Below are 15,000 nucleotides of genomic sequence, written 5' to 3'. Positions count from 1 at the left end.
ACGAGATGAGCTGCAACATTCTTGGCTCTTCTCCCTGGCTAATGTTTTTCTTTCTTATCCGGGCCCTGTTTTTTGATTTCCAGGGAACTCCGCACATTCTGTCTCTCATACAAAACCCTCTCATATTTGTATCTCTCATACAAAAACACACACACACACACACACACTCAACCACAACGACACATATTTTTCTCAGCAGAGGTTGTGTGTATTTACCAGTACTCACTTATCAGTTATTATCCCATAGCGTGAGTGTGTCTTTATGTGTGTTGGTGAGTCGTGTTGTTTTGCAGACCGGGGTCTTGGGATGAAACACCCTTCCTCTGTGGTCCGCGGTTGTTTCCTCTCCTCTCGTGGCCTCTCTCTCTCCTCTCTTCTCCCTTTTCCTCCTCCTCCTCCTCTCTGCATTCATACCATCCCAAGGTCTCTTCTCTGGGCTTTGGCTGACTGGCAGCTCCACATTAGCCCATTACCAGTAATAACACCAGGAACTTTTGAATGGTAGTATACTTACTTATCGTACACTGTGTTTGAATACTGCATGTGTACACATAATGCACTTGTAAATGTGCTTGCATACTCTATGCGTAGTTACATATTGAATACTGCATGTGTACACATAATGCACTTGTAAATGTGCTTGCATACTCTATGCGTAGTTACATATTGAATACTGCATGTGTACACATAATGCACTTGTAAATGTGCTTGCATACTCTATGCGTAGTTACATATTGAACGTGCACACTTCCCTAATGCAAGTGCATACTTGCGTGCCTAACTCCTGGTCTGATTATGAATGTTTGGGCAAGAAAGTCAACCAATTTTGTTTGGGTTTAGAGGTGAGTCACAATGTTTTTGAATTTGTAATATGAGTGCATGTGTGTTTATCGTAATCATTGTTCTGATAATCTGACTCTAATTCTGTGAGGAAGGTTTATGGAACAATCTTCAATCCATTTTGGAAGTTGTTGACAGAGAAAGGGAGAGGTTGAGAGAGAGAGAGAGTATGAGAGAAATGGGAAAGACAGGGAAGGAGAGAGAGAGAGAGAGACAGAGAGAGAGAAGAGGGAATGAGGAGTCAGTAGTGCAAAGGTTACGATGGAAAATAACAGCCAGATTCTCTAATCATCAAGCTGCTGACTGACCACCAGATAATGAGTGAACAGACACACACACACACACATACACACACACACACACACTCATACACTACACACAGCTACAGGAAGTTTGGCCAAGTTTACTCTGAGCAGTCTTCAAAGCCTGTTGCCTGTGACAACGGGGAATTCATCTCCAGGGATGGCCATTTTTAGAAAGCCAAATTTCAGTCCCCCACAGCAGAGCCTGAGTGTACACACACACACACACACACACACAGGCACAGTACTGTAGAGCCAGGGCTGGCACACAAGCGCAGAACAGCAGCACCCACCAACACACTGCAGTGCTGCTCAACTGAACAGTCAACACACACAACTCATCACACACACACACACACACACACACACACACACAGACACAACACACAACTCATCACACACACACACACACACAGACACAACACACAACTCATCACACACACATACACACATACACACACACACACAGACACAACACACAACTCATCACACACACACACACACACACACACACACACAGACACAACACACAACTCATCACACGTACCTACAGTATCTGAGCAGCTTGTAACACACATAGTTCAATCACCCAACCAACAGGTGTAGAACACAGTCCATGTGACCAACACACAGAGGGCTGGACAAAGCAAGCAATCACACACACACACACACACAGCACCATGCAGAGTTCAGCAAGCAAACACACACACACACAGCACCATGCAGAGTTAAGCAGGCAAACCATGAACAGTCAAGAGGTGCAAATGACACACACACAGTCCACAAAGCACACACAAGCACTCAGAGCTAGAAATAACACACACAACACACACAGCTAGGAAAATAACACACACAATGCATCTAATTGACACACAAACACCACAGTCAGACACACACTGTGCATTCTCTAATGACACATAAGCACAGAGGTAATGTTTTTTAGGGGTAGGAATGTATATTGATATTGTAATATTGCAATATTGTATGGTGAGGTGTTTGTGGTATTCCGTATCACCAGAGGTATCAGTATTGCAGTAAAGCTTCCTACTGCAAACCAGAGTCAGTACTTCATGACTCCATGCAAAAAGACATATCATTCCTGATTGTTGCATTTTTAGGCCTGTTTTCTTCAGGTACATAGATATCGGGAGGTATCATTAACAATGCTGTCATAATGTATCAAGCACCACAGAATCACTGTATGGTGATAATTTCGTTATCGTGGACGACGTATCGTGACAGTATCATACCACAACATACTCTGTGATTTCCACCCATAATGTTGATGCTACACCTACAGATGGGACAAAGAGATGCCAGATGTGTGTGCTCAAATGGATATCACATCAAACATTTCCATCACTTTGACAGACGGAATCATAGGTGGAGTTATACAGTCCTTCCCCTTTCCCATCCTCAGAACAACAAAGGAAAGGCCAGGCCTAGCGGACACAGACAGGCCACGCCTAGCGGACACAGACAGGCCACGCCTAGCGGACACAGACAGGCCAGGCCTAGCGGACACAGACAGGCCACGCCTAGCGGACACAGAGCACTTCTCAAATCTCAGCTGAGACTGAGAATCAGTCTGGGGACCCTTCATTCACGTCCCATTTCTAAGGGTACACCAGCAGTGAGATTAAACTTAAAATGATACATTAAACTCTTACCAAATCTTTTTGGGAGTACAGCAAACACATCTTACGTTTAAAACGATTTGACTGCAGTTAACTCCATAGAAAACACATGACCGTGCATAGCACATGACTGTTGTTCTACCATCACCACACAGCTAACCATACTCATGTGTGTGTCATCATAGAGCATCATCATTACACAGCATCATAAGCCTGCCCCATGCCAAATGATCACTGGGATTGGTTTCTGGGTTTTTGGTGTTTCAGATATTGGCTTGAGTGGGAAGCTCGCTACCTGCTAAGCAAATTGAAATGCAAACACAGATTTGTTTGAATAGATAGATTGAACAGATTTGGGGTCAAGAAAGTAAGAAACTTTTGTTTTAATTCTTTTGGACAAATATACTGTAATCCACTCATAAGATAATACTGAGGGGCTTGAATATACAAATGTAACTACAACAGTGTTGTGATGATTACATTACAAGATGTCTCTGTGTCAGGACATGAACGGTAAGACTAAACTAATTGTCTAGGTTCCATCAGCCACCCTCCTGCAGGAAGTCTCAGTGTATACAGAGTAAGTGGCTCTCCTAGAACTGGGCAAGCCTCTCGGCGCCTGTACACAGACAAGTATCAACTTGTTTTTCCATTTCAGGTGTTAACCTTTACAAGCAACACCCACTCTTTCTCTCACACACACACATTCTGACCCCAGAGTAGCAGACTAACATTTCCCCCGTAAGATTTAGTGTTTATGGTAAACACAATCAAATTTCCTCTGATGCAGGCCTTCCTGTTTTGAAACGTTTTCACACACACTGGAGATCAAAGCACATACACACCCCAGACTTCTGTCAGCTTCGTGGTTAAGTGTCTGTGTGACTTTCCATAATTGACCCTCCATCCTTGTAATTACACATGCTGTGAAAGTGCTAATGCCGCTCAGGCAGGGGTGTGTGTGTGTTGGGTGGAACTGACAATCATGTGCTGTGAATGGGGTAGGAATGTGGTGTATGTTGCATGTATTCCTGGATCCAGCGGTTCTTAAACTGGGAGTCGCCAAAAATATTGGAGGGGTCGCAAAATGATTTGCAGTCTGGATTAAAGACATTTTTCTAAAGGGTTTTTAGTCAAAGGCTGCCATTGACATAATGCCTTTGGTGTTGACATAACCTTCCTATGAGAGAAGACATTTTCTGCCTCTGCTTCCAATGTCCATCTCACAACATTTCTAAACCAAATTCTGCCGGTTAGAGAGAGGGGGTCACGAGACTTGGCCCATGTTTTTTGGGGGGTCACAGGACAAAAAGTTTAAGAACCACTGCTGTATTTTATGGGAGTTTTTGTAAGATCTCTGAACAAATGTATGGTATTTCATTTCAGGAATCCCAAAGTAAAATTATGTGTATTATATGCATTTTCTGTCATTACAACATGTCGTGTCCTACAGCATTTGAGTGTATGTAGTTGTCTTTCATTTATTTTTCTATGTATAACTGTCTTTTTATACAACCTGTGGAATTTTGTTCATTTCAAAACAGGTAATGTAATATGCAATACATCATCACCATAGTAATAATCATAATGTAATATGCAATACATAATCACCATGGTAATATGTAATCATAATGTAATATGTAATACATAATCGCCATGGTAATATGTAATCATAATGTAATATGCAATACATAATCACCATGGTAATATGTAATCATAATGTAATATGCAATACATTATCACCATAGTAATATGTAATACATCATCACCATGGTAATATGTAATACATTATCACCATGGTATCTACCCTCCACAATGCCACCACTCTGATGTGTGAGTGTGACACTGTCTGGGACGTTGTGTAATGCAAAGGGATTAATCAGCCACTAAGTCCTGTGTCATTGGTGTGGGTGTCCTGAGAGTGAGTGTCCTCGGGTATATGAGCGCTTTGTGATTCTAATACCCAGTGACATCTGAAGATGCCGTGTGCCTCCCAGATGGCTGCTTTGACGCCTGCCGTAATAGATGTCATCAGAGATGCCTCTCCTCAAGGCCCAGTCTAGCTGTAATAGATGTCTGTGTGTGTGTGTGTGTGTGTTGAGTTTTGCCCAGTCTAGCTGTCTCAACGCTTCTCATGTCTTTCTCACACCTATGACATCTGTGTTCCTCACAGCTTTACTGTATCTGTTACCAAGTCATTACAGTAAGTACGCACGCACACACACACACACACACGCACACACACACACACACAAACACACACACACACACACACACACACACACACACACGCACACACACTGAAACAGACAAGATGTTGTGGTCAGACATGACATTTATTCTTCTGTCAGAGTTAAGTGCAAGAAAACATGTTTTAGATAAGATAGATCATGTATAAAGTTCATAACAATATAAGAAAAAACACGATGTATAACACAATTCGAACAGCTTCGTTTTAAAAATACCTCATGATTGATATAAAACACAAAGAAAAAAAGTTATAAAAGAGTCAAACTCAAAGGCGCTCACAATGTGCAGAGTATCATCATTTACATATAAACTATGGTCACTGATGGTCACAGCACTCCAACCAATCAGACTGCAGCATTCAGAAAAGGATGTGAGTTCCAACAAATCAGGCGAAGCATGACAGTGCAGGTCCTAGCGAATCGGCTTTGCTCAGGTGGGCGGAGTGTACCCTAAAATAGCTAACGATTGGCACAGATGTGCGCTCTTCACCCACCTGCGGAACGCTGATACGCCCCGGCTGGTTCAACCATCACATGGCTCTCGCTGTGCTCCGATTGGCTCCCCCCCACGGATGAGGTCATGTTTGAGTGCTTCAGGACAGACATCATGCAACACAAACACTCGTATCTATGGTGACGACCCCCTCAGACAATTTCTCTGGTTTTTCTGATGGCACAACATAGCATCATGCTGAAGAGCATCCCAAAGATCTGCAATAAACAACAGCATAAACATCATCATAAACAACAACAACTCTATTTGTCGCAAAACATGCTGAAGAGATTAATTACCAAAGATCTATAGCAGGAAAATAACACATCAGCATAATAAACAACAATAAAGCTATCAGTTCTGAACATACCCCACTGAGGAGCTAACCTGACTCTCGCCAGATGAATTTCGCTCCGCCTAGCTCCACTCACATCCATCTGCGATTGGTTCCATTGAGAGTGATTTCAGCACCAGATTGTATGGTAGAGCCAATCAGGACGCAGGGCAGGAGTTTCATAGATGTGACGTAGCGTAGAAGCGGCTGTGAGACTGTTCTCAGCGTCACGGGTTGGCTTTGATGTGAGTGGTTGAAGTAGTACGTCAATAGATGACGGACAAGTGGCTTATCCAATCATTTGCAAGGATTTTTGATAAGGCCCAGCCTTCTGAAGCACCACTCCAATGGATCGATCCCAGATGGATGAGTGGAGCTAGGCGGAACGAAATTCATCTGGCGAGAGTTGGGTTACTGAGAGTTGCATCCCAAAAACAGAAATACTAACTTGATCACTCTCAGAGTTATCAAGACAACTGCTGAAGTTAACACCATCACTGTGTGTCCTAATCATCTATTATTACTATCTAATGCCATTTTAAACGTTTCATGGCATCATTTTTTACCCCACTGATAGCAAAACATTCTTAACTGGGCTTTCTAATGGTTGGAATATTATGTCAGAATTATTATGTATCATAAACCATTATCATTACAACTTTGTTTGTCATGATCAGATTGAGTGATGCTGTTTAAATGATTTTAGGTGGATTATATTCAAATAAATAACATACTAAAGTAATCTAAGTCACTATGTAGTTGAGTGACCATCAAGGCTTATTATGAGATCATCATCCAGCGTCAGTCTGCTTTTAATAACCCTACTTGTCATGCAGTGACACACAGGGAAGTGGCTCTGATGTCATAATGGTCTCGGTTGACCACCCATTACGGAACACAAAGGGCAGACTGTGAATGACCGTTACCATGACAACCCCAATGCCGATCCCCACTCCGCCGATGATGTGGAGTTTGGAGTTGAAGACTTCATCAATGGCGTCCGGGCAACTCTGAAGAGACGGGAGAGAGAGAAGAGAGAGGGAGGAGAGAGGGAGAGAAGAGAGGGAGGAGAGAGAGGAGAGAGGGAGGAGAGAGGGAGAGAAGAGAGGGAGGAGAGAGAGGAGAGAGGGAGGAGAGAGGGAGAGAAGAGAGGGAGGAGAGAGAGGAGAGAGGGAGGAGAGAGGGAGAGAAGAGAGGGAGGAGAGAGAGGAGAGAGGGAGAGAAGAGAGGAGAGAAAGAGGGAGAGGGAGGAGAGAGGGAGGAGAGAAAGAGGGAGAGGGAGGAGAGGGAGAGGAGAGAAAGAGGGAGGAGAGAGGGAGGAGAGGGAGAGGAGAGAAAGAGGGAGGAGAGGGGCAGCTGGTGTTTATTCATCTGATTAACTTCAAGTGCCATTAGACAGCCAAGTACAAGCTAAGTCAGTGTTTAGTCTACTGAAATAAGAACAGTCTCTATTACTCCATATCGATGGCTAGGCACTACATTTAGCTACATGGAATAAATATGATCAAGACTGCAATATCAAATGTTAGGAAAGTCAAGTGGTAGACATCAACACCCATTCAGGGTGTCTTTATATTGGTAGCTGCAGGAATTTGATGTGTTTCGCTAGCCTGATATAGCCAGACTCAATTCTATTGAGAATTTGAGTTTGGGACTGAACCATTGGGATGTGATTATGGGACCTGTTCCATCTGATGCAGGGAGAAAATAGGGGTTAGCACTACTGATTAGCACTTCGGACCTGTAACCAGTAGGCACTTGAGCAAGGCACCTAACCCCTCACTGCTCCCTGAGTGCCGCTGTTGATGCAGGCAGCTCACTGCGCCAGGATTAGTGTGTGCTTCACCTCACTGTGTGTTCACTGTGTGCTGTGTGTGTTTCACTAATTCACGGATTGGGATAAATGCAGAGACCAAATTTCCCTCACGGGATCAAAAGAGTATATATACTTATACTTACTTACTTAAAATGTCTCTGCACACAATTGGATAGAACTAACCAATCAGAGCAACGGAATACTGAATGCAAATCCCGTAGGGAGAACAGCCAAAACATTCTTCTTCTGAAAAAAGATGATTACTCTGAAGATGCCTTGATCACTGAAAAAAGATGATTACTCTGAAGATGCCTTGATCACTGTTTTCTGTTTGTTTTGTAAAGTTATTGCACTGTCAATATGTTGTACAATTGACACGATAGCGAAATCTAAACGTCTAGCTTCTGAATGACTGAATGACCAGGCATCACTGTTCATCTGTCTATCATCGCATAAAGGCCACCAGATGATTTGATTGGTGCGCACAGCTCTGGTAAGGGCATAGAGACTTCTCAGTGGAACAAGTCCAGACTAAATTCCCCGACCGCAAATTTTGTGGGTGGGGTAAATTGGAGCTGGCTAGTGTTTTGTATCATATCAGCAGTGTTACGTGCTGAGAGTCCAGCATGTTTGGTAGCTGGCCATGGCCCTGGGTTGCCCAGAGCAGAGACTCTGTGTCAGCAATGTCTGCTATGAGAGGGAGCGGTGGGAGCGGCTTTGAAACACCAGAGCATGTGACACAGTGAACAGGTAAGGTACGGAACAGGTAATCTCCTCCACTGACACAGTGAACAGGTAAGGTACGGAACAGGTAATCTCCTCCACTGACACAGTGAACAGGTAAGGTACGGAACAGGTAATCTCCTCCAAGTGGAAGTGGGATGGATGGGCTGCTCTTGCACTTCGCTCAGAAGAGAGTCAGCTAAGAGGGCCAGGACCCGGGTGCACGAAGCACCTTAGGGTAAGAGTTTCCCGTAAAAGCTGATTTAAGGCCACATTAAATTTTAATTTTTGTACTTTCCTTAAGGTTTCCTTAACATTGTCCCTTAAGTATTTACGGTTTTATCCTTATCTTGTAAGAAATCCCTTAAACTGTTGCACAATGACCTTAGCAGCCTAACTATGGTATCAGCGGCAGCAGCATTATGTTGATTTAGCTGCATTATGAGCAAGATTACAGCAATGGCCTCCTCCCCCAGAGCTGTGTTGAGATCTTGCAATGGCCTCCTCCCCCAGAGCTGTGTTGAGATCTTGCAATGGCCTTCTCCTCCAGAGCTGTGTTGAGATCTCCTCCAGAGCTGTGTTGAGATCTTGCAATGGCCTTCTCCTCTAGAGCTTTGTTGAAATCATCCTGCTGTGCTTACTGCAGGCCAGTTTTAGGCACTTATGTCATGCTTACATCGTGAGCGTCGCCGCACTGTGAAATGTCACACGGTGCTGTGGGATGAGCTGGCTCTCAGCCATGTCTGTGTGTGTCGTTAGCGCTGCCTATCTATAGGGTTCCCATGGTTACCCACGATTTGGGGCTCCAGTCCGTTACCTTGGTGATGAATTCATCCAGCAGGCCCTGCCTCTTGGGACAGGTCTCAGCATCAAACTCAAACGGATCTCCAGATGGACCACAGCAGTTCAGCTACACACACACACACAAAAGCATAGAACATGCTTAGAACAAATAGAACACATAGAACAAATACACAATTGACAAAATAACATTTAGTCTCACTCTGTAATTTGTGTAACTGTGTGTGTGTGTGTGTGTGTGTGTGTGTGTGTATTTATTAGGCAATAACCCAATGCTGTATAAGAGTGTGTGTATGTGTGTGTGTGTGTATTTATTAGGCATTACCCCATGCTATATAAGAGTGTGTGTGTGTGTGTGTGTGTATTTATTAGGCATTACCCCATGCTATATAAGAGTGTGTGTGTGTGTGTGTATTTATTAGGCATTACCCCATGCTGTATAAGAGTGAGAGTCTTCTTCAGCGGTTCCTCGGGATTCTTCTTATAGTTTGCAATGGTCTCCCTGTAAAACTGAGTGATATCATCCACCACCTGCATCACACACACACACACACACACACACACACACACACATACACACACACGTGATTTCATGTCAGCATACATGATAAGGGGGAAGGTGTATAAGTACACAAGTGATATACAAGTCATGTCAGTATACAACATTAGGGGGAGGGTATAAGTTACACTATATACAAGTCTCATGTTTTTAGTCCGTGTAATAGATGTGCTCACATCTCTGAGCTGTAACCTGTGTGTAAGTCTGTGTCAGGTCTATCTCATAACCAAGGTCACATTCTGCTGATAAGAGCCTGTGAGCAAGAATGAGATGCACTCTCACACACACACACACACACACACACACAAATACATGCACATACACACACAATCTCCCTGTCTCTCTTTCTCTGTCTCTCACACACTCAAAAATAAACGCAGTGCCTCTGTCTCTCTCACACACACGATCACAAGCTCACAATTCTCTCTCTGTCTCACACACACACACACACACACACACAGACTCCCTCTCTGTCAGGCTCGAGCTGAGTGGAGAGCTGTGTTGACCCCTCCTTCCTCCCTTTCTCTCTTTCCCAGTGAAGCTGTAGTAAAGAGCCTCAGGCTACAGAATCTCATTTCATTTCATTCTCTATCTCACACACACAGCACTACACTACACTACACTACACTACACTACACACACACAGACACAGCACAGCACTACACATGCACACACACAGCACTACACTACACTACACTACACACACACAGACACAGCACAGCACTACACACGCACACACACACACACAGCACTACACTACACTACACTACACTCACTACACATAGCACTACACACACAGCACTACACACACACACACACACACACACACACACAGCACTACAATACACTACATACACACACACACATACACACAGCACAGCACTACACACACACACACACAGCACTACACTACACTACACTACACACACACACACACACACACACACACACACACACACATACACACAGCACAGCACTACACACACACAGCACTACACTACACTACACTACACTACACTACACACACACACATACACACAGCACAGCACTACACACACACACACACACACACACACACACACACACACACACACACAGCACTACACACACACACACACACACAGCACTACACACACACAAATACACAGCACAGCACTACACACACACACACACACAGCACTACACTACACTACACAACACACACACACACACATACAGAACAGCACTACACACCAGACATGGGGGACTCGAGTCACATGACTTGACTCGAGTCAGACTCGAGTCACATTTTTTAGGACTTGAGACTTGCTTGATCAACATGTATAAAAGACTCGACTTGACTTTGCTATTTGCTTTGCTTGCTTGGCTATTCATGACTTGAGACTCGACTTAGACTTGAGACAAATGACTTGAAATTACTTGACTTTTTATTTTTTTCATAGATATTAAGGAGTTAATGTTACGATTTTAGAAAATCTGCTAAGGTGCTGTTGCATGCGTCAAGCGAGCGAACCTGTCATTATTACCAAGTGACGCGACAGACCAACAGCAAGTGCCAGATCAAATGAGACAAACTGAGGTAGTCTAACTTGCAAATATGGAAGGCTCTATGTTTATACCAAAACACAATATTGTTTGGCTTCACAGATGATGTATCTGACAACTCAAAGGAGAAATGAACAGCAGTCTGCAAGTGTGCAAAATAGCCACATAACCACCACCACGTTGATTTTCATCCGTCAGAAGTTAGTCGTGTTAAAAACCTAACGTCAAATTTGAGGCATGTTAAGAGTTGGCTTTGAATCTATTATGCTTTTTAGTTAACGCGATATTAGGTTAAAATGTGTGAAATGGCAAAGTGAAACATTTTCTTGTCTAAGTTTCATCTTGATATATAGCAAAAAAGTTGCCAATGTAATCTAAAGTAAGCGCCTCTCTTTCTCCCTCCCTCTTAAACACGTCCCTGTTCCATACAGTACCTTAAAGCCTAGTAGTAGGCTAACAACAGTAAGTAGGCCTAGCTAACTGCCAGCAATCAGCATAGAAAAGTAGCTTACTTCACATGTTAGGCTTATGTATAATATGATATAGCATTGACGGTCCTAAACCCTCCTAAAATCCATTGCGGCGGCAGCGTTTGATTGATTAATTAGTTCACTTTTTCAACATTATTGGGTCCCTAGAGATGTGACAGGTCAGGACAGGTGTAACTTGAACTGTTTGAATATATTTTCAAGATTTGCTTTCTTGATCAGCTTACCTAATATTTGAGGCATTTAATTGAAATAAACAATAATAGGCTATTTTATAATAGGTCTACTTGAAATGCATTTATTTTTATTTGTATACATTTCATCTTATTCTATAAACCGTTCAGATGTAGGCTATGTGGCTTGAATGAATGCAATGTGTTGTTACAAATAAAACTCGAGCAGTTCATAACTAGTCTATTGTAGCTTATTTTAAAATGAAAACATGTGTAAATCATCATGAATTTGTATGATTTGGCTATGACTTGACTTGACTTGCTTGACCCAAGCAATGACTTGACTTGGCTTGCTTGACTGTCACAAAAAATGACTTGGACTTGCTTGAGACTTGCACATGTGTGACTTACTCCCACCTCTGCTACACACACACACACACACACACGCACACACACACACACACACACACACACACACACACACACACACACACACACACACACACAGACACACAAAGCTACGTTGAGATGAGCTGGAATATTACTCAGCTATACCAATCCCTTATATCTCAAAACATCATTATGTTGGAGTTTGGAACAGGATAATTGATAATAATGTCACTAAAATGTGAGATAGGATTTTGGATTCCTTTTCATTGTCTGTTTCTACCTGCATATAATTTCTTTCATCACTTTTTGAAACGGATGGCATAAATGCCACACCAATACATGCCATACTTTATTTGATTAGTTGCATCACTGAATCCTTTATATAATACAAACTGCAGCAAACTGAAAAGATCATCAGTCCACTTCTGAGACAGCACAGGCCATGTGGTTATTGGCGACAGACTAGTGTCTAAAAGCCAAACATGCCCAAGTACATCACAACTCCTCCATTACTGAACGGAAGATTGATTTATCAGCTGGAAGAACTTGTCCCCACTGCTCGTTCACGATGGGATCACGACAGTGATGGTATCTTGCATAACCCATAACAAGTATGATAAGGGATCAGATTCCAAAAATAATTCCGTGAAAATGCATGGATTCCAGTTGCTGCTACTGGAAGCAACTGAATCCATGCATTTCCACTGAATTATTTTTGGAATCTGATCCCTTATCATACCTGTTTGTTCGTACTCGTCGCTCGACTTATCGTGACTAAATTCAAGATGGCGTCGAACGGTAAAATTCCTTAAGGTACTGTCTGTATAAATCGTCTTGTAAATAAACTACCAGTGCTTTTTCAAAGTTCTCTATGTCTCGTTTTAAATGTCAAGGCCCTCGGAAGTCTACCAATGAAGTATGGAGCTACTTTGAGCCTCGTAAATGGTGTAAAAAAGTGATTTATTTGCATGGCTAGGCCGATGCCCGAGGCACCACAACGAAATACTGTGTTGGTAGCATTGGCTAACTAGCGCCAGATTTCTGAGTGCAGGGGACAAGCTGAGGTGAGCTATGAGACATACATTCACACTCGGTATCATGTTTCAACACACTTTAGATCAAAATCACACCGGAATTATCCTTTAACTTCATTCAACTGCGCTGTATAGGCTCTGCCATTCAGTTGTGGACGTTCGTAAATTGCGTTTATGGGCGGAGAAAGGCAGAGAAAGGCAGAGAACGATTAAGATCGTCTTGTGTATAGGTCTAATTAAGTGCTTGGCACTTCAAGACGTTCGTGAGGGAACACTTGCAATTGTAACACAGTTAAAAGGCTGCTGATGTGTGGATGCAATTCATAACGTTTTCTACATAGTTAAAATAAAGCTTCGTACTTCTCCCTGGGACAAGCACTTTTGAATTTTGGAAAACACTTTTCCATTTACATCGGGATTTTGCAAACATTCAGTGTCAGAGTCAATAAAATGAGCCCTTCAACGAAATTGACAAGCAGCTGTAAGTAGGCTAAGCATGCTAAATTCGACATCCAAACAGTATTCTAACGTTAGCTTTGAGATACTTCTTGATTGCATAACTTAACTTCAGTCTCCTCATAACGTAACGTAACGTAAATTGAGTCTCCTCAATGTAGCCTACTATGTTGTGATAAGACCTTATCAGAGTTAACTGAAATGCAGCAGTTTTGAACAAATTTGCGCAGCATGGTCACGATGCTTAGCGGATTTAATAGCAATTTAGCCAGACGTCTTCTATGCAATGCTTCTATGTGGCAACAACAATCCTGAATATTTTGTTAAATGCACATGCAGAGGAGGGGCAGCGGGCTACAAGAGAGAGCGTGGCGGGGCAAGGAAATGCTGTGTGCGTAAAAATGCAATGCAAGGATTTTATCTTATATTTAATTTAAATTAAATTACATTAAATTAAACATAGAATATTAATGTGTGGCGGCTGGTTTTGATTTTGTGGCACTCCGCCACAGATTAGTCAATGTATGGGAAACACTGTACGTACATCTGGCCTTGAGTACGGGAATTTGAATTCTCTTCTATTGGCCTACATTGATATCTGCATCAGAGAGATGTGCACATAGGAAGATGTGTTAGTGTGAGCGAGTGTGTGTTAGTGTGTGTGTGTGTGTGTGTGTGTGTGTGTGTGTGTGTGTGTGAGAGTGAGTGTGTGTGTGTGTGTGTGTATTGTGTGGGTGTTTGTGGCTAAACCCCATCCTGTTAGCCAGGTGTGCACTGATTGGTTAGAGGTGTGTGTGTGTGGGGAGGGGGTCGAGGGAGCTGACCTTGCTCTGATTGGAGAAGCCCCAGATTCCAGCTGCCACCTCCACAGCAAAGATCACCAGCAGGAAGAAGAAGAACTGCAGAGAGGGAGGCACACAGCAGTGGAGTTTAGACACACACACACACACACACACACACACACACACACACACACACACACACACACACAGCAGTGGAGTTTAGACACACACACACACACACACACACACACAGCAGTGGAGTTTAGACACACACACACACACACACACACACACACACACACACACACACACACACACACACACAGCAGTGGAGTTTAGACACACACACACACACACACACACACACAGCAGTGGAGT

The 15,000-nt window shown here is 43.0% G+C and overlaps 1 protein-coding gene across 2 annotated transcripts in view; it reads right to left on the bottom strand.

The window, feature by feature from the left end:
- Positions 1–5,096: 5,096 nt before the first annotated feature.
- cd9a (CD9 molecule a) overlaps positions 5,097–15,000 on the bottom strand; it is a 29,887-nt gene continuing 19,983 nt past the window's right edge. For both annotated transcript variants that reach the window (XM_042109313.1, XM_042109314.1), the window contains exons 4-8: positions 14,665–14,739; positions 9,625–9,726; positions 9,212–9,304; positions 6,782–6,865; positions 5,097–5,739 (exon numbers count right to left, since the gene is read on the bottom strand). In XM_042109313.1, coding sequence (XP_041965247.1) covers positions 5,674–5,739; positions 6,782–6,865; positions 9,212–9,304; positions 9,625–9,726; positions 14,665–14,739 — 420 coding nt within the window. In that variant the 3' untranslated portion in view covers positions 5,097–5,673. The remainder of the gene's footprint in view (positions 5,740–6,781; positions 6,866–9,211; positions 9,305–9,624; positions 9,727–14,664; positions 14,740–15,000) is intronic.

Source organism: Alosa sapidissima, chromosome 11, assembly GCF_018492685.1.
Source record: "Alosa sapidissima isolate fAloSap1 chromosome 11, fAloSap1.pri, whole genome shotgun sequence".
NCBI lineage: Eukaryota > Metazoa > Chordata > Actinopteri > Clupeiformes > Clupeidae > Alosa > Alosa sapidissima.
Note: the sequence above shows the minus strand (reverse complement) of the source record. Positions and strands in the feature narration are given on the sequence as shown.